Source organism: Triturus cristatus, chromosome 8, assembly GCF_964204655.1.
Source record: "Triturus cristatus chromosome 8, aTriCri1.1, whole genome shotgun sequence".
Lineage (NCBI taxonomy): Eukaryota > Metazoa > Chordata > Amphibia > Caudata > Salamandridae > Triturus > Triturus cristatus.
Window position 1 is genome coordinate 167,454,081 of NC_140591.1, and position 20,296 is coordinate 167,474,376.

The 20,296-nt window shown below is 45.1% G+C and overlaps 1 protein-coding gene across 5 annotated transcripts in view; it reads right to left on the minus strand.

Annotated features, from left to right (window-relative positions):
- The window catches only part of SH3BGR (SH3 domain binding glutamate rich protein), a 403,616-nt gene that overhangs the window by 219,849 nt on the left and 163,471 nt on the right, over nucleotides 1–20,296 (minus strand). For all 5 annotated transcript variants that reach the window (XM_085621246.1, XM_085621245.1, XM_085621243.1 and 2 more), the window contains 2 exons: nucleotides 15,292–15,372; nucleotides 2,747–2,815 (listed from right to left, as the gene is read on the minus strand). In XM_085621246.1, coding sequence (XP_085477372.1) covers nucleotides 2,747–2,815; nucleotides 15,292–15,372 — 150 coding nt within the window. The remainder of the gene's footprint in view (nucleotides 1–2,746; nucleotides 2,816–15,291; nucleotides 15,373–20,296) is intronic.

The window sequence follows — 20,296 nt, forward strand, 5'->3', positions numbered from 1 at the left end:
TATCCACTGCCTCACGAATACAGTAGTCTAGTTCCCAGGCTGCCTTCTCTGGATCTAAAGTCCGGGAATGGGTTTCAAAAAACGGGGCCAAGGATTCATTAGAGATGTTTTTATAATTTCGCTTATACTCTCTTGCAGAAAGCTCCTTAATGGGAAGCTCTATGCCAACTGCGGTAAATACGATAGGGACTGCTAAGTGATCAGTCCAGACTAGCTGTTCCGGTGAGCCTGACTTAATCCGGGAGTCATTAGAGAAAATTGCGTCGAGAGTATGACCTGCTCTATATGTAGGTTCCCTGACCAACTGTTTGAAGCCACAGGCCTCTAGAGGATCAATCAGAGAAATAGTGTCTTTAGATGTGGTGTCCTCTAGATGAAAGTTAAAGTCCCCCAAGATGGTAAAGCGCGATTTGCCTGCGTATGGTTCTAATAAGCTGAACAGGTCACTACTGAACTGTCATCTCAGCCCAGGGGGCCTAAACAGCAAAATCCCAGAGAATGACGAGGATGGCGAAGATGCAATACAGAAATGTATGGCCTCAAAAGGGTCCGATGGCTTTGACAGAGCCTTAGTTCTACATGTGAGACGTGAGTGGTGAAGAATAGCTAGGCCACCTCCTCTACGTTTAACTCTGTCTAATCTCTGTAGAGCATAGTTCTCAGGGATGGCTAGAAGGAGATCATGTCCCGATGTGTCTGTAGCCCAAGTTTCCGTAATGAACACCCATGGTGGGTTCCTAGCTGTCACGAAATCATGGAAGTAAATGTTATTGTTAATCATGGAGCGTGCATTAATCAAATATCCTCTCTCAGCAGAATCCCCATTAAAAGATTGGCAGGGAGACTGTGCACTATTGGTAACAGCGGGGATAGTGGATATGTCAGACCTGCATGTATCACATACAACTCCTTCGCGAAGAGCTACAGGGGTATATCTGTGGAGGCAGGAGCGCGAACTGGGTCTCATAGCAAGCACTTCCTGAGTGGTGTATGTGTACGTTACCTTAGGGGGGAGCTCAGATGTCACCCTACGCGACCCGCCCTGCAGCCCGTCCTCAGCGCGGACGAGCGCAGACGGGCTGGACTCTGGCGCGACTCCGGTGCGCTCCGGCTGCGCGTAAATGCTGCGCGCTACCGTCATGACCTTAAATAGATATGAAGCACGCCCTCCTGACAACTAGAGCGCAACCCAATATGGCGGCGGTATCCCGGCACAGTCTATCCCCCAAGAAGGTCCAGGAAGTCCGGTCTACGAGCCGTGTAACCCGCGAAAGTCGCGGTGAGTAGTGCAAATGATTTTATTGTGCAAGTTTGCGGAAATGTGTCCTATTAAAAACAGGGGAAACAGACAAAGTAATATAAATAAAATGACAAAACGGGAGCCTTTAAAATATCGCTACGATAGCTAGAGCCAGCAGTAGAATAGCGCGACGGTTAGTGGCAAAGCTAAGGGCTAATCGTACCGTGTAGGGATTCCTCCAGCTGAAGTGAAGCCTTAAATACACATCAAGCACGCCCTCCTGACAACTAGAGCGCAACCTAATATGGCGGCGGTATCCCGGCACAGTCTACCCCCCAAGAAGGTCCAGGAAGTCCGGTCTACGAGCCGTGTAACCCGCGAAAGTCGCGGTGAGTAGTGCAAATGATTTTATTGTGCAAGTTTGCGGAAATATGTCCTATTAAAAACAGGGGAAACAGACAAAGTAATATAAATAAAATGACAAAACGGGAGCCTTTAAAATATCGCTAAGATAGCTAGAGCCAGCAGTAGAATAGCGCGACGGTTAGTGGCAAAGCTAAGGGCTAATCGTACCGTGTAGGGATTCCTCCAGCTGAAGTGAAGCCTTAAATACACATCAAGCACGCCCTCCTGACAACTAGAGCGCAACCCAATATGGCGGTGGTATCCCGGCACAGTCTACCCCCCAAGAAGGTCCAGGAAGTCCGGTCTACGAGCCGTGTAACCCGCGAAAGTCGCGGTGAGTAGTGCAAATGATTTTATTGTGCAAGTTTGCGGAAATGTGTCCTATTAAAAACAGGGGAAACAGACAAAGTAATATAAATAAAATGACAAAACGGGAGCCTTTAAAATATCGCTAAGATAGCTAGAGTCAGCAGTAGAATAGCGCGACGGTTAGTGGCAAAGCTAAGGGCTAATCGTACCGTGTAGCTAATCGGACCTCTCGCATGATTGTCATGTTCTCTGACGTGAAATTAAAAAACCTGCAGAGATACTGACTCTGTCGACAGTATGAAAGTGTTTTGCTATGTCATGGTGTAAAATCATAAATAAAGTTTAAAAAAAAAAGTCCAAAAAAACACCAGCAGAGACATTTCATGACTTTTATAGCAGTCTAACAATGAGCAGGGGGACAGGCTTCCCATGAAGGAAGACGTTTTTCGTCCAACATTAACGGAGATGAATTCATGGCTTTTACTATTGGAATGAGTCTGTGGACGTGGATGTGACAAGACGTGAGGGTATTCTCGTCTGGGAGTGTAGAGGTGGTGAAGGAGAGGTGGAACAGTAAGTGATGTAGCCTGTGGAGTAATTGATTAAACAGACATTCTCAGAACTTCAATTAGCAAAGAATGTAACTTTGCTTCATGTTCCTATCTCCAGTTTGAGAGATAATGTTGCTATGAACAAGGGTAAGCTTTTACACAGCCCACCACAAAGCAACACACACAACCAGAGCCCAGAAGAAGACATTTAAAAAAAGTACGCCAAATAATCATGTATTACTTCTCTGTTGTCTTGCACTTCTACTGGAAGTTCACCATTTTGGAGTTCTGATTTCTCATCTGATGCCACCTAAGAGAGAAAATCAAAATTACTTAGAATTCAATTTGCATGACTGTATTTAGGCATTTTCGTAGCACAACTTGAACAATTTCAACTTTAGTACCTTACGCGCTACAACACCCATGGCCACTAGTGCTTTGAAAAATATTGCAACAACAATAACAACCACATCATTTTCAAACGATGAGTGGTTGTACAGCACATGCTTAGTTCGAATCCCTCATTTTAGTAAAGAAAAAATGTGGATGTGAAAAGCTGACTCCTGTTTCACCCCTCTCTATCACAGAGATCTCATTTATAAAGGGAGCCCACAACTGGGAAAACAACTCGGTGCCCTGCCTAGAAAATCTTTTTTTTTATCCATCAATGGGGACCACTTCCTTCATGTTGACTTGCTGTTTTGTCTGTCTTCGTATAGGTGGCACTGTAACAGCAACAATATTCTGGTTATGCCCATTGCAGAATGGAATTGCAAGTCGGAGGTCAGAGTGAAGTTTTTTGTTTTTGAGTTAGACCTATTTCTCTGGTTATCGATTAACAGGGTTATTCAATTTAATTCTCCCATCTGTAGCCAAGCTGTGGGACACCTATGTTCAAGAATGAGAATAATATATCCTAGCTCCTGGTCATTGTGCCAGATCCTCTAAGCAAATGGGGGTTGAGGTGATCCTGGAGGCAGTTCCGTCCTAGATTTGAAGAGAGTTGACAAGTTTAAACTCATAACATTTAAGATGGAGAATCTTCAATCTAAACTCATTCCACATTCCAATGCTGCCCGCTCACGAGCAATTTATAACCTTTTGTTTGGCAGACTATCATTACTAATTCAAAGTAATTTCATTTGGACTCCGTAACCGCCACATTTGTTCATCAAAATATTGTCTTAGCTGTGTTGGAGGATGCGTGGATTCAAACTTTTATGACTGGTTGGTCTATGCACTTTCACTCATGCCGGGTCAACAGCTATCCATATCAGTGCTCTATTCTGCTCTGGTACCATGTTTGGTTTGGGAGTTTCATGATACTGGATTTTTTCAAGAGGCTCATATTAATCTGCCTTTATTCAATACTTGATTGAGAACTTTGCCTCCAAAAGTTTCAAGATCACTCCATCAGTGTCTTTAAGTCAATGAAGATATAGTGATCTGTGTATAGTCTTGCAAAGAATGCTTCTCCATCTGAAGCACTGGTCTGTCAAGCCCTCTCAAATGGTCCTCAGACTTTTGGGACTTTCACTAAATGATTCGAGAAGCTTCTCCAAACGAGTCAGGCTACTCTTCGGCAGTCTGGAGTTCATCATCAAGGACAGTAGAAATGCAGTTCCTTTTAGAATAATCGGTCTGGAACTGAGTCAACCCAATCAATGAAATGGTCTTTTCAGTATTTGGCAGGAGTAGTTGGTCCTCATCAAGAGCCAAACTTAAGTTACCAGTTCAAGACCTATGTAAATCTTCAGGGGCAAATAAAGAGTATGGCGTCTTAGGCTCAACTGCAGGGCCTGTGCAAAGTAGCACCTCTATAAGAGTTTCTTATATGTTTTGTACGCAGAATGCCCAAGTGGACAGTTTTTGCTGGTTATATCCGAGCTCCACATTAGTTTTGTCTTGGAGAAATTGTTTATGTAAACCTTTCAGCAGTTTGGGATGCTTCAGGTGGACATGTTTGCCTGTCACAAAGTTGCTCTACTTCCATCCTATTGCTCACTCTAGTTATCATTTTCTGGACCAGGATTTGGTGGTTGCCTTTTTTTATCAACTGTCCGTAGCCTTCAAGGATTGGTGGTTTTTTTTGCCCTTAATTGGTCCACGTTTTACACACAGCTAGAATTTTTTTTCTTGTTCCATCCTCCAGTATTCCCTACGTTCCTGGGAATTGCTCCAAGTTCCCTGGTGTTGGCAGACTCAGCACTTTGATCCTTGTGTGCGATCACTTCGAAGATGCTGGAAGATTATGTTTCTAGTGGCAGGGATATGGCCCAATATCTAAGATAGTTTGGACAACTCTTTCTTCCCAGTGCCAAAAGTCCACTCAGTTTTTTTTCTGCATTGGGATTTGGTTCTTCATTTACTGCGGTCAGCCATCGGGACCCAAAATGGAAAGGTTTTTAAAATCTTTTAGACAGGATTATGGCAAACGGGATCAATCTTAACAGGGCTGTTCCTTCTGTCTCTCGAACTCCATTATTGTTGCCTTTATCCAGTGCATAAGTGGAAGAAGCCGTCTGAAACTCCGAGAAGTTTGGTGTGGCAGACTGCCCTCTTTGCTAATGAGAAAAAACAGACCTCTCTGCGCAAACTGACTCATGGCTAAATGTAATGGGTTTATATAAGTTTCAGGTGATTACGTCTTCCCAACCCAGTTTTTGTTTATAAGTCCACAGCTAAGTGTCTTACTGATACTTTTACTTTGATTTCTTTTAATTGATGCACACAGAATCTCTCCAGCCAGAGGGATACAAACGGGACAAACTCTTGTATTCCTTTCTTTTGCACTTTTTATTTTGATTCCTTCAAAAGAGCGGACTGTTTAGGCAAAGCAAGATCTACACGTTTCGGAATGCCATGATTCCTTGCTCACGATCAACCTGGCTTTTGGGCAAGCCCATACATATATTCAAATAGCTGTTACATCATTTCCTACCACAGTTCAATGTGCCCCTAAGCCTTCTGGAGGATGTAGTTTTTTCCTTTTTTAATAAAACGTGAAAGTGACATTAAACAAATAAAGTGATACTTATTTTTCAGAGTCAAAGACGTTAACAAAAATAATTCTTCGTGCAATTAAGGCCCATTTCTTTTCCTTTTTAGAAATGGAGGCGTGTCATCTTTTTATTTATTTATTCTTCTTCCCTTCAGTGGGAGATGATCAGTTTGTTGCTTCTTCTGTCCTTTACTTTAACACCTTTCTTCTGGAGGCTAAATTCAAACTCAAGCTCATTTTTAATATTCCTCCTTTTCTATTTTAAGCTGTTATAGTTCTTTCCTTCCATTAAGTTCAATTGGCCGCACACTGCTCGTCACACCAGCAAGTTGCCCCAAGGAACTGTGGTCAACGTAGTGGCGACGGCGAGTACGCCTATGCCACAGTGTGTGTAAAAAAGTATGTGTTGCATTAGCCATCCCTGGACACGTGTTTCGAGGTAGTTGCCTCTCGTCAGCAGGGAGCAGGTAAGTGTAAAGGGGTGCCGCGTGGACTGCCAAAAATTAAAAACAGGTAGAGTACCTCTCATGGCGCGCAGGTGCGGATCCAGGACTCGTCAGCCCGGTGGCTCAAGGGAGCCGTAATATATCAAGTTCAATTGGCCGCACACTGCTCGTCACACCAGCAAGTTGCCCCAAGGAACTGTGGTCAATGTAGTGGCGACGGCGAGTACGCCTATGCCACAGTGTGTGTAAAAAAGTATGTGTTGCATTAGCCATCCCTGGACACGTGTTTCGAGGTAGTTGCCTCTCGTCAGCAGGGAGCAGGTAAGTGTAAAGGGGTGCCGCGTGGACTGCCAAAAATTAAAAACAGGTAGAGTACCTCTCATGGCGCGCAGGTGCTGATCCAGGACTCGTCAGCCCGGTGGCTCAAGGGAGCCGTAATATATCAAGTTCAATTGGCCGCACACTGCTCGTCACACCAGCAAGTTGCCCCAAGGAACTGTGGTCAATGTAGTGGCGACGGCGAGTACGCCTATGCCACAGTGTGTGTAAAAAAGTATGTGTTGCATTAGCCATCCCTGGACACGTGTTTCGAGGTAGTTGCCTCTCGTCAGCAGGGAGCAGGTAAGTGTAAAGGGGTGCCGCGTGGACTGCCAAAAATTAAAAACAGGTAGAGTACCTCTCATGGCGCGCAGGTGCTGATCCAGGACTCGTCAGCCCGGTGGCTCAAGGGAGCCGTAATATATCAAGTTCAATTGGCCGCACACTGCTCGTCACACCAGCAAGTTGCCCCAAGGAACTGTGGTCAATGTAGTGGCGACGGCGAGTACGCCTATGCCACAGTGTGTGTAAAAAAGTATGTGTTGCATTAGCCATCCCTGGACACGTGTTTCGAGGTAGTTGCCTCTCGTCAGCAGGGAGCAGGTAAGTGTAAAGGGGTGCCGCGTGGACTGCCAAAAATTAAAAACAGGTAGAGTACCTCTCATGGCGCGCAGGTGCTGATCCAGGACTCGTCAGCCCGGTGGCTCAAGGGAGCCGTAATATATCAAGTTCAATTGGCCGCACACTGCTCGTCACACCAGCAAGTTGCCCCAAGGAACTGTGGTCAATGTAGTGGCGACGGCGAGTACGCCTATGCCACAGTGTGTGTAAAAAAGTATGTGTTGCATTAGCCATCCCTGGACACGTGTTTCGAGGTAGTTGCCTCTCGTCAGCAGGGAGCAGGTAAGTGTAAAGGGGTGCCGCGTGGACTGCCAAAAATTAAAAACAGGTAGAGTACCTCTCATGGCGCGCAGGTGCTGATCCAGGACTCGTCAGCCCGGTGGCTCAAGGGAGCCGTAATATATCAAGTTCAATTGGCCGCACACTGCTCGTCACACCAGCAAGTTGCCCCAAGGAACTGTGGTCAATGTAGTGGCGACGGCGAGTACGCCTATGCCACAGTGTGTGTGGCGAACTGTGCTGGGAGGTAGCAGTGTGCTCCCATCCCCCGTCTGTTTCTTTCCTTCCATTCCTTCTTTTTTCTGTATTATTAATTTTCCTGTGTCTGGTTTTTCTCTTTTCTTTCTTTTCTTTATCATTCTTCCTTTTTCTTTTTTATATTCTGTTTTCACAATCACCATGAGAAGCTATCAAAGATTACAGATGAATATAAAGTTCTTCCGACTGGTTAAGCCCATGTGGATGGAATGTTCGCAATTTTAAAATGTAACACAATTCTTTCTGGGGTAGTTGTTTTTCACGATCTCCACCCCGTTCTTTCTTTGGGATCGTATCAATGCCATAAAATCTTAATTGTTTCCAGTCTCCTTTATGATGGTCCTCCATGTGTTTTGCTACAGCGTTTGTTCTGTCCTTGTGTATTGTCGCCCTAACGTGTTCCAAAATTCGCTTCTTTAGTTCAAATATGGTGCTCCCCACATATCTTAGGGGGCACGGGCATTCCACAATGTATATTGGGTTTTACATGTTATCAATTGACGGATTTGCCATGCTCTGTTGTTGGTCATCTTGATTTCCTTTGTCTGTTTCGCAATTTGGCAAGCTTTACACATGTGACATTTCACAAAGACTTTCGTGTTGAGCCATGTGCCTTCCTTTTTCTTCCCTTTAAAATGGCTTTGGATCAAATGATCTTTTAAGTTTTTGGCTCTTCTGTACGTCACTGTTGGATGTTTCCCCACTATTTGTTTCACGGTGCTGTCCAGCTGTAGAATTTTCCAGTTTTTTCTTAAGATTCTCATTATTTGTTTACTTTCCAATGAGTAATCTGTTATTAGCCGGATTGGTTCTTTTTCTGCCCCTTCATCTTTTGGTTTCAGGGCTAAGCATTCTTCTCGTGATTTGCAGTTTGTTCTTTCCCAGCATTTTCGGACTGTCTTGAGATTGTATTTTCTTCTCTTGAAACGTTCAACTGTATCGCTCCTATGTTTCCTCCATTCTGTCTCCTCACTGCAAATTCGCCTGATCCTCAAAAATTCCCCATATGGGATACTTGAGATAAGAGATTTCTGATGGAAGCTTAACGCTTCCAAAGTAGCATTAGTCGCTGTACTTTTCCTGTGAAGGGTGGTATGAATCTGACTGTCTTGAATATAGATTTCAGTATCCAGGAAGACTACTCGTTTATTGCTCATTTCATAAGTACATTTCAAGTGTGCTGTACTGTTGTTTAAAATTTCGAAGTATTCCTGGAATTGCTCTGCTGTGCCATCCCATATAATCAGTAGGTCATTGATAAATCGTTTCCAGCTGACTATTTTGTTCAGCATTCTGTCATTTCCCACACTCCACGCTACTTCTTTCTCCCAGTATCCCATAGCCAGACAGGCGTAACTAGGGCTAAAAGAAAAACCCATAGCGGTACCGTTTTTTGGGCGATAGACTTCTTCACTGAAGAATTTTTTTTTTTTATTGAGGCAGATTGTTATCATTTCCAGGAGCATGATGTTATGTTCACTATATTCCATGTTCCTCTCTTGTAGGAAAAAATTACATGCCTCCATTCCAAAGTCATTCCTGGTGTACAGGGATATGACATCCATCGTTATCAGTAGGTATGTTTCTTGCCAAGGAGTATTTTGTAGTAGCCTCAGTAAGGAGCTCAGTTGGGTCATGTAGGGCATTAGGAAATAGTCAATAAAATTTGCCATGGGTTCTAGTAAAGATCATTTTGCGGACAAAATTGGTCTGCCAGGTGGTCTTTTATGATCTTTATGCAATTTGGGTAAAAAATATATTGTGGCTGTTATTGGGTGGGACACTGTAAGGTATTTACGTTCATCTTCATTTATAAGACCCTTTCCAGTCCATTCTTGTAGTTTACCATCAACCATTTCCTTTATTTCCAAGGTTGGATTTTTCTTTAACTTCTCATAATAAGTGATGTTCCATAATTGGCGATGTGCTTCCAAGACATATGCTCCTTTTTCCAATATAACTACGTTCCCTCCCTTGTCTGCCATTTTAATTTCAATCTGGGTGTCAGTTGTAAGGTTTGTCAGTGCGTCTCTCTCCTGTTTTGTCAAGTTATCTTTGGAATCCAGGCTTTTCAATGTATATAGGTCTTCGATGACGGCTTCCTGAAACACATCTATTTTGTCACCAGGCGCCAATTGCGGATAAAATTTAGACTTCGATTTCTTTCCACTTAAGCCTGTACCTTCCTGTTCACAGGCTCTGTTGAGGGGAATCTCTTCACCATCTTCTGTGTCTAAATTCAATAACGTCAGGAAACCTTTTGAGTCTTTGACTTTCAAGCCAGTTATTTGTTCCCCTGGTGTGGTCATTTTAGTTTTTTGCTGTTTTTCCAAAAATAATTTTGCTAATTTCATTTTACGGATGTAGAGGTATACATCTATCCTTACTTGTGCCAGATCCATCCTTCTCGTCGGGCAAAAATGTATGCCTCTTTTTAATAATGATATTTCAATTTCCGATATGGGTCTGCTTGATAGATTCACCACTTGCAGTTCATCCGTTATTTGTTGCTCCGACGCATGCTCCTCGTTTCTGTTCCTATTTTCTCCGTATTTGTATTTGCGCCTGTTTCCCCTTCTCTTTGGTTTTTTGATGTCCATTGACATTGATTAATATATGTGGTGTTAGACTTGACAGCCTTAGGGTGGCTTTCCACAAACGTTTTGCCTGTTTGCATCAACTTTTTGCTGATTTCTTTTTGTTGGCCTTGGGACTCTGAGCACTTTACCATTGCAACCAGTGCTAAAGTGCATGTGCTTCTCCCCTAAAACATAGTTTGATTGACTTATCCACAACTGGCATATTTAATTGCTCTATAAGTCTCTAGTAGAGTGCACTACCTGTGCCCAGGGCCTGTAAATTAAATGCTACTAGTGGCCTGCAACACCGATTGTGCCACCCACACAAGTAGCACTTTAAACATGTCTCAGGCCTGCCACCACAGAGCCTGTGTGTGCAGTTTACATTACCATGTTGACTTTGTATTTAAAATCCCTTTCCAAACCTGAAACTCCTTTTATTACCTATACATCACCTCTAAGGTTGGACCTTGGCAGCCCAAAGGGCAGAGTGTGTGTAATCAAAAAGTAGCACATGTACTCTACATCCTGATGGGCCATCCTGGGCAGGATAGAAGGGAGGATCTGACACATACACCTGAACAGGCAGCGTCCTGTCCCAAACAAAGGGCTGCATACCCCCATGTAGTGAGCCTGGACCAACAGCTGGGAGGGTTGACCTCTGTGCACTTCAAAGCCCCTCTTTGAAGTCACCACCACTTCAAGGGCACAGCTGGGTAAAAGTACTGGGTCTTTGACTCCACCAAATCAGACACTACTGGTTCTGCGAAGAACTCTGACATGAGCAACTGCTGTGCTTCTACAAGAGCTGCCATTCTGCTGGACTGTTGCTCTGGAAGAAATGCTTTTCTGCTGTGCTGCCCTACTGACTGCTGACCTCTGCGCTGCAGAGGAAGAGCTGCACTCTTGCTTGAACCCAGAGTCATCTCTATGGGCAAGCTGGCTGCCTCCTCTTTTGAGACTTCGGGATATCAAAGTCTTACCCCCTGCTCCTGTGCCTGGTCCATTGGAAGTGGATTCAGGTGCTTGCTCCGGTGGCACCGACGCATCCTCTACTGCGTGAGCAGAAGCGACAATCACTGCTGTTGCGGAAACAGAACCAGGGCATCGCCATCAGAACCGACACATTGGAATCACCACATCGCCACCACTAGAGAAAGATGATCTTCGCATCCCCTCGACTGCGCAGAGAAACACGACACATACGCTTCGGAAGCAACGCTCTTCGGAACCAGCACAGCACCATCGATGAGTGGAAAAAATCAAAGCATAACCTCGACTACGGGATTGACACTGACGCATCACCAGGATCAAGGATTTTGTTCAGCGGGCATTGCGTGGCTCATGTATCCCGCCTGTGCTCTATCGTGGTCGCCCTGAACCTTTGACTTTGCCAGAATCCAGTGCAACCAGATAACTCCATAGGTGCCTACTGCTTTTAAGCACAGTTTTTCACTTTTAATCTCTAAAGATGCGTATCTAGACCTCTACTTATTGCATTTTTGTAGTTTGGGTCTTGTTTTATTTATAAAATCATAATCTATTTTTCTAAACTGGTGTGGAGTCTTTTTATGTTGTTGTCACTGTGTTACTGTTTGAAGTGTTGCACAGTGCTGCGCTGCCTCCTGGGACAGAGCTGCGTTCAATGCTCGCCAGGCAGGTGACTAATTTTATTGCTTTACTTTTAAACTAATTGCTGTACCTTTTAATAGATATTTTAAATGTTATCATTGAGATTACTGTGTTAATCTTTTAACTGAGACGCACTAGGCACTTTACCTTTCATTTGTTTATGCTGGCACGGTGACTGCTCCGTGTAGAGGAATCAGGGGCAGGACACCGATAGCCATATTGGAGGTTAGCGCTCTAGGCTTTTCCAGCCGAATACATAAATCCTCACGCTGACGCGACCGTGCAGCGCTGCCTCCTGGGACAGAGCTGTGTTCAATGCTCATCAGGCAGGTGACTAATTATATCGCTTTACTTTTAAATTAATTGCTGTACCTTTTAATAGTTATTTTAAATGTTATCATTGACATTACTGTGTTATTCTTTTAACTGAGACACACTGGGCACTTTACCTTTCATTTGTTTACGCTGGCACGGCGACTGCTCCGTGTAGAGGAATCAGGGGCAGGACACCGATAGCCATCTTGGCGGTTAGCGCTCTAGGCTTTTCCAGCCAGAATACATAAATCCTCACGCAGACACGACCGGGCAGCGGACGCGTGCTCGGAACGGGCTCAGGGCATGTCCCCCTGGCCATTTCATGTCAGACATTTGGACTTACTCTAGAGAGCAGCTTATGGGTTGGGATTCTGAAGGGGGCAATGCCTGCTGCCCTAGGATTACTCCCAACTTATTTATGGAAGCACAGGTTGAGCTCTGTCCTAAGTGTCACCTAGTCCTCCCACGCATTGTGAAACATGTCATCAATCTGCGAGGTAACACAACCGGGGACAGGACCAGTTAAGTTGCTCAGGCACCACTTAAATGTCTTCTTCTCAATGCCAGGTCTCTGATCAAGCATAGTGTGGAATGCGCCCTGTTTATTGAGGAACATAATATTAAACTAGCCCTTATAACAGAATCCTGGTCTAATGAAGCATCTGGACCTTGTCAAAGCCACTCCACCCGGTTTCTTCTGCTACACGCTTGATAGACCTATCAAGAGGGGTGGTAGGTTGGCACTTATCTATCATGACACTTTAGAGTCCTCTTTTCTTAAGGCTTCTAATTATGCATGCGAGGCACTGTCAATCAGTATTCGAACATCTGACCATGACACATTCAATGCCGTCTTCCTCTACCGCCCCCCAGGCCCTAGGGGTGCGTTTTCAGATTCCATTGGAACAGTTTTAGAGGAAGGGTTGTGTGCTAAGTTCTTTACGGTTATGGGAGATTTTAATTTCCACCTTGAGGACCTCACCGATCCTGATAATATAAGACTGCAGCAAATTTTTAATGGGGGGGACCTCAAGCAGCTTGTGATAGATCCCACTCATTCTGCAGGGCATACATTAGATGGAATTTTCTCTAATAACCCTAACCTTGCATATACGGAAGCATTACCACTTACCTGGACTGACCGCACGGCGATTTTATTTGAATTTAAAGAGGCTAAGCGCCCTCAATATAACTTTTTCTCTAAGGCCGTGACAACCACAAGCGCCTGGAAAAATATTGATAGCCTAGAACTAGGAAGTCTCCTGAAAGCTTCAGCACACCCACCATCCTCTAATGTAGAGGAAGCTACGGCCACCTACAAGGAATGGGTTGATTCCGCTTGCAGGAAATTAGTGCCGGGCAAACGGGGTATTCCCAAGCGGGCATCGCCATCTGCCCCTTGGTATTCAGAAAAACTTAAAGCACATAAACTTGACTGTAAGAGGCTAGAGCAAGCTTGGAGGCGAGGGTACAATAACTTCGATAAAGAGGCCTATAAAGTAAGCCTTACAAACTATAAAAAACTGCTCTCTGAAACCAAAAGGATATACTGTGGGGAACAAATTAGGAAAGCCAGATCCTCATCTTAAGATCTGTTTAAAACTATCCCTACACTTACAACCTCCTCTAGCCCCAAGACAGACAGTAGCCCTGAACTATGTGAGACTCTGGCCGCCTTTTTTCTGCAAAAGGTGGAAATCATATTTTCCTCCTTTACTCTCCAGCCTACTGTCGCCAATAAGGCTTCAGTGACAGGGTTGCTCAAGGATAATAGGCCTATCCCCATACTAGATTGTTTTACATCGCTGGATTTACATGAGGTTACCAAATTATTGTTAGAAATTCGTTCAGGTTCCCCTTTGGACCCATGTCCAGCCTCTGTACTTAAACAGGTTCCAGAAATCATTGGGGAAGCCCTCACCCCACTGTTTAGTTCCACTTTTAACTCTGGTAATTTTTCTGGACCCTGGAAAACAGCATCGATCCTTCCTTTAATAAAAGAAATCCAACCTGCACCTCTGAGCCTTTCATATCTTGACTTCGAACTGACGGTGAAGAGTGCCTCAACATCACAGCTGTTACCTAGGTAGTAAAAGATGCTTCGCCATCATACAGATCACAGGTAAGGTTCCTGACACTGAGCGTCCTGATGGCAAACTTCTCAGTGTTAAATGGGAACACTGATGATGCTGCTTCTCTGAAGGACCTCTAGGAGTATAAGAGTGGGTCCTAACAAAGTCCCTGGCACAATCATCTCCTTCTTTGACCGTTTTGCTGGCTTGGGGCCCTGTGGCAGAAGATGCTTTTCTTTTGCAAGAAGAATAAGCCTAGATTAATGCATCTTTATTTGTGACCTCCCATTCCCCCCTCCATTGTTTAACTGGAGATCTGGTACCTGTGGCCAGTGACCAACATCTTACTGCATGTGTGTTAACCTCTAAAGCATGGTAACTGATTGGCAAAAAGTGACTGCCATATTGGGCTTGCCCCAAAGAGGTGTCCAATAAAACTCAAATGCTCAATGACGGATGCAGATTGGCCTTATGACACGGACGTGTTAAAACATGGAAAATTGGCCGACTGGCAGATCTGGCATAATGAAGGCAAAACAACAGTATTCATATGTCAAAATCAACCTATTTTTACATGTTTAGGACGATCCTTGACTTTAAATAAGCCAACTGTAAAGTGCGCCTTGAATCATGCAAGGGCCGGTTGCATGATGATAAGTGAAAAATGGAAGTTATGCCAATTTACATGTTCAGATAATAACAGGAACACCAAAGTGCTGTTTTTACTTAGCATGTGGTGGGTGTTCATTTATAGAGCCTAACATATGTTTTAGAAATTCATTTTTGTATCTTATGCTTGGAATAATGTAATTTCTGTGAGAAATTACTTTGTTGAGAACATCTAATTGAGTGGTGTACTTAGATGTTTAGTACAAGTGTCACACAACTAATTTCTAGAAATGTTGTTAAATTCTGCCACAATTGACTGGAGTTAACAACCTAGTTTTGCCCATGAAGACAACCCTGCATTGATTTTAATTAGAGTCCTGTACAGCCCAGAACCTTGGCAAAATATGTTAAGTTCTTGCGCAATTAGTACTCTGAGAGAGGAAAATTGAGTTTTTGGTCTGGTATGGGCTCACCCTCAGCAAGATGAGGATACATAAATACATGAGTTCATACTGCCAGGAACCAATCAATACTGTAGCTAGCAAATACATGTGAAAGTAAGAGAGATAGACAGCTGGGCCACACAAAGGCATTCCTTTGGCAAGCTAACCATGGAAAAGATATAGCTCACTGCTACTGAATCCCACCACACCTACCTTGGAGCTAGTACGAGGCGCAAGACCAAAGAAAAAGTCAATTTCATTTCCTTCCTTGGCATCAAAGAAAGAGTCGAAGTCCTACAGGAAAGAAGCAAAGATACATTTAACAAAGTATTTATCGATTTTACTGTATATTGCAGTTAGTAGATATTTGTCTTTACAGCATTTTTACAACTATGCATGGGCATACTTACTGTATTACCTCTGGAAATGTAAGTTTGTTCTCCATATGAAAATTAAATTTTTCTATCTTCTGTGTTTAGTAAAAGACTGGTGTGTTTCCAAAACAGACGCTAATCTGGAAATCGGAAAGCGAGTAATAACCATCCCCTTCCAAATACTGTTTATGCCAATAAAATGCAAAAAATGTTTTGTTGAGTTTGTACAGTGCTATACGATTACCCATTAGCTCCTAGCCATCCTGGGTTATGAATACAATCTTTAAAAGCTATTCACCCAAAACCACAAAAGTACAGTCCTGTGTGCACATTTTGCAGCATGTGAATCGATACTTCTAACAGACAACACAGCACACAAAGGGTATTCCAAGCAACATAGACCCTATCAATCCCAAAGTCACAGTATTCCACCCTAGTTTTGAAGGGGATGCCCCCAACTCTCGAATGTCTCACTTCACCTTGAACCCTAACTCCTTTGGTTAGAATGTCAGCTTATTTATGATCAGCTAGGGTTATCCCCTTTTCCCAGATTCCATTGATGCCAAAAACACCGCAGCCTCATGAACGGTTCATATCTTCTTTCAATTAGGCTGTTCATGGATTCAGTGCTTCCAAGGTGAGGTTTGCAAATCTGAAATTATATACAGTTGAATTGTTCCCAACCTTATGGGCACCCAATGCGTGTAATTTGCTGAATGAATGAATGAATATTAGTCTTATAGAGCGCAAACTTTGCCCAAAGGCGTCAAGACGCTGCGGATAGAGCCGGCGGTCATAGGAAGCACAAAAAGGAGCCAAGCAGTTAAAGAAAGAAGAGCCATGTTTTTAGGGCCTTACGGAACAGAAGGTGAGAGTGTTGCCCAGAGATCGATAGCGGGAGAGAATTCCAAAACTTAGAGGCAGCAACAACAAAAAAGCTCTTCCTTCACACCTTACTATCCTGAACCTGGGAACTACCAACTAGTTTTTGCTAGCAGACCTCAGTTGTTTGGTAGGGACATACCATTGGAAGGTCCTTTTAATGCCTTCGGAACCCGAAATTATGAAGAGCCTTATGGACAAGGCAAAGTGCTTTGAACAAAATACTCTTTTCTAAAGGAAGCCAGTGCAACTTACAGATAGATGCCGAAACTGCGTGGAATTTAGGAAGATCCATCACAAGTCTAGCTGCTGCATTTTGTACAAGCTGCAATTTATGGATGGATCCCTTATTGATGTCCAGGTAAAGGGCATTACAATAATCCAATCTGGACAGAACCAGGGCAACAGCTGACTGAGGGAAGGGAGATACATGGAAAGATCTTCCTCAGGATTCCGATGATACCAAAACAGGTGGAAACCGTTCTGTTGATCAGAGGGTCAAAAGAGAGAGAGCTATCAACAATGACCCCAAGATTCTTTGCTGCTGGAGCTGGACAGGGGTATGAGGCGAGCATTTTAGGCCACCAAGAGTGGGACCATATAGATTCTTGACTGCCAAAAATCAAGACTAGTTGTCTACCATCCAGGAGGCTACAGCCCGCATGCAGCTTTTAAAATTTGCAGCGGACGCCTCAATGCTATTGGTGATTGACACACTAATTTGTGTGTCACTTGCATAAGACTGAGCCTGAAAACCAAAAGATCTAATAACCTTGGCCAAAGGGGCGACATAGATGTTGAATAAGGTTGGACTCAATGAGGAACACTGTGGGACTTGGCAGAAGGTGTAAGTGGCTTCACAGTAGAATTGATCCAGTTTTACTTTTTGTGAGCGATAAGTGAGAAATGAGGACAGAAGCACCAAAGCGGAGCCTGTGACCCCAATTTCTTTGAGACAGCCAACCAGCCTCATAAGTGAAATGGTATCAAAGGCTTCGGTTAGGTCTAGGAGAATTAATAGAGAGGTGTATCCAGCATCTACTTGAAGGCGTATATTATTTACTGAGAAGGTACGAACAGTCTACGGGTTATGCCCACTCCTGAACCCATGCTGGGAGCCATCAAGCAAATGATTTTGCTCCAAATAGGACCTAAGCTGAGAGTTTAGAACCTTCTCCAAGATCTTTGCAGGGACTGGTAGCAAAATAATAGGCCAATAGTTTTTTTAGTTCAGAGGGATCCAGTGTAGCTTTTTTTAATAAAGGTTTGACCCTCGCTGTTTACCATGGGTGAGGGTACTGCCCGGATTAGATAGCTGAATTGAGCGTGGAGGAAGGTGAGGGACAATCATCTACCTTCCTAATTTCATGATCTTCAGGGGGCAGGATTCCAGAGGGGATCCAGAAGTAATTTCCCCCAAGGAGACGATGCGTTGCTCATGGGACAAGAAAGGGAAGACAGATAGTTTAGCTTCCCCCTCGTTGAGTAAGGGAGAGTTAAGGAGAACAGAACCAGTTGTTGAGGCTGTATTGTACAGCTCTAAATTGAGATTGTCCAGGGAGGAATATATTTCTGAAATCTTCGAATGAAAATATTTAGCCATCTTGTCGCAGAGATCCTGCGAGCTGTCAGTGTAAGCAGAGGCAGAAGGAGAACAGAGAGAGATAATTACACTGAATAGTTCCCTAGAGGATCTGAAAGATTCTGTCATTCGAGAGTAAAATAATGTTTTTTCCTTTTTTTTTTTTTTTTTTTTTTTTTCCAAGAATTTTATTAAAACAATAAAGCAGTTACAAGCATGGGCCTACAACCACCAGGGCCGGCCGCTAGACTCAGAAAGGATCGTACATTAGTTAAAGCAGTAGGCGACACCTGGGGCCCAGCCCCGTAAATGGCTCAGGATGTCTCGAGAGAAGCAGGAGACATACATTTAACATAAATAACAACAAAAAACAAAAGGCGAGGCATACGGGCAAAAGGCGTGTGTCAGGCTACATCCGGGGGACTTTTACTCCAAACCTTCAATGAGCTATCAACAGGAGGGAGTACTGAAAGATCGGGGGGGGTAACGGGAAAGGAACATCTATATTCGATTATTACAATCAGTCGCAAGGAACCATCAAGGGTCAGGGGGACAAGGCAATATCGGTGTCCACTAGGGGGGGCGTACAGATACCCCCACGATACACGTTCCATTGCCCCCAAATTCTACCCCATGCCCCGGGTTTACCGCGGGCCACATATACCGTCTTCTCCCTGAACATACACCAGTCCATGTTTTCCTTCCATACTGACACGGTGGGTGGCCGCTGGGAACCCCAAAGCTGCGCTATATCCCTCTTAGCAATCATGTAGCCCAGGGCCGCCCACCGAGTCTGCGCCGCATTATAATCATTAGGCTCCCACACATTCAAGACACAGCGACGCACCTCCGGCAGCAGCGCCACCCCGGTGACTTGTCCCATGACCCCATGAACCGGACGCCAGTATTCCGCCACCTCCCGGCACTCCCAAAGGATATGGAGAAAGGTGGCACTGAGCCCACACCCCCGCTTGCAGAGCCCATCTTCCGAGAATCCCATCGAGACCAGACGGGGGCCCGTCACATACACCCGGTGGAGAATCTTTAACTGGACCAGGCGGAGACGGGCTAGAATGGCGACTTCCTTGGGGGACGATAGTGCGGACTGCCAGTCCTCGTCGTCTAATTCCACCCCGTCCCCCGTCCACGTCTCCCGAAGGCGCACCAATAGGTCCGCCCGATTATTAATGAGTTTTTTATAGATTAAGGAGATAGTACTGTCGGGAACATGACCATCAAGTATGCGGTCCTCGAGGGGCGAAGAGGCCGGGATCTTGGTCCCCTCCCCAAAGACAGAGAGCAGGGCATGCCGAACCTGGGCGTATCGGAAGAACTCCTTTTCCGTGAGTTCGTATTCGCTCTGGAGCGCCGCGAAGGTCTTAACCGCGCCCTTCATCCATAAGTCTCCCACTCTACTGATGCCAATCGTGTCCCAACGGTCAAACCCCTTCGTTGTCCAGAGGCTTCCCAGTCGGTCGGAGGCAAATAAAGGAGTAGCGCATGTCAGTCGCTCACTCCAGCCCATGGCTACATTGGCCGCCTTCCAAATCCGTACCGCGATCTTAGTGGGGCCCGTCAGGGTCCGTCCAGCCGAGCGGGAGTAAAGCGCCCTGTTATAGTTACCACCGGGAAGCAGGAATTTATCCATCTCATACGCCGGGTTCAAGCCAGGCGCATACGTGGCATGGTTAATGGCTGATAGCTGTGAGGCCCAATAATACCTGCGAATGTCGGGAAGCGCGATGCCCCCGTCGTACCAGGGGAGAGTGAGTTTGGCCAGGGCGATACGCGCCCGTCCGTCCCACACCAGTCTCCTCTGCAGGCTCTCTACTTCCCGAAAGTAGGCCACTGGAATGATGTCGAAGGAGTTCTGAAGTGCATAGAGGAACCTGGGAAGGGACATCATTTTAAACAATGCGGCCCGACCCAGTGGGGACAGGGGCAGCCTACCCCACCGAGCCGTGTCTTCCCTCAAACGCCGAAGTGGAAGCAGGAGATTGTGCTCATAGCGAGCTACCGGGTCCAGCGAGATGTGTATCCCCAGGTATTTAAAGCCGGACAGAGATATTTGGATCGGAAGCCGAGGCGGCAGGAGAGGGGGGCCACCGGAGATAGGATAGACACAGGATTTAGACCAGTTAATCGTGAGACCCGAATTTCTTCCATAGGAAGTCAGAACATCGAAGAGAACGTTAAGCGACTGCCGCGGTGAGGTAAGATACAGGAGGATATCGTCAGCATATAACGAGACCCGATCCTCAAAGCCCGGAGCCCACCGGATCCCCCTGATCGAGGGCTCCCAGCGGAGCCAAGCGGCGAGTGGCTCCAGGGCGAGAGCAAAGAGCAGAGGGGACAACGGGCACCCCTGCCTCGTACCCCT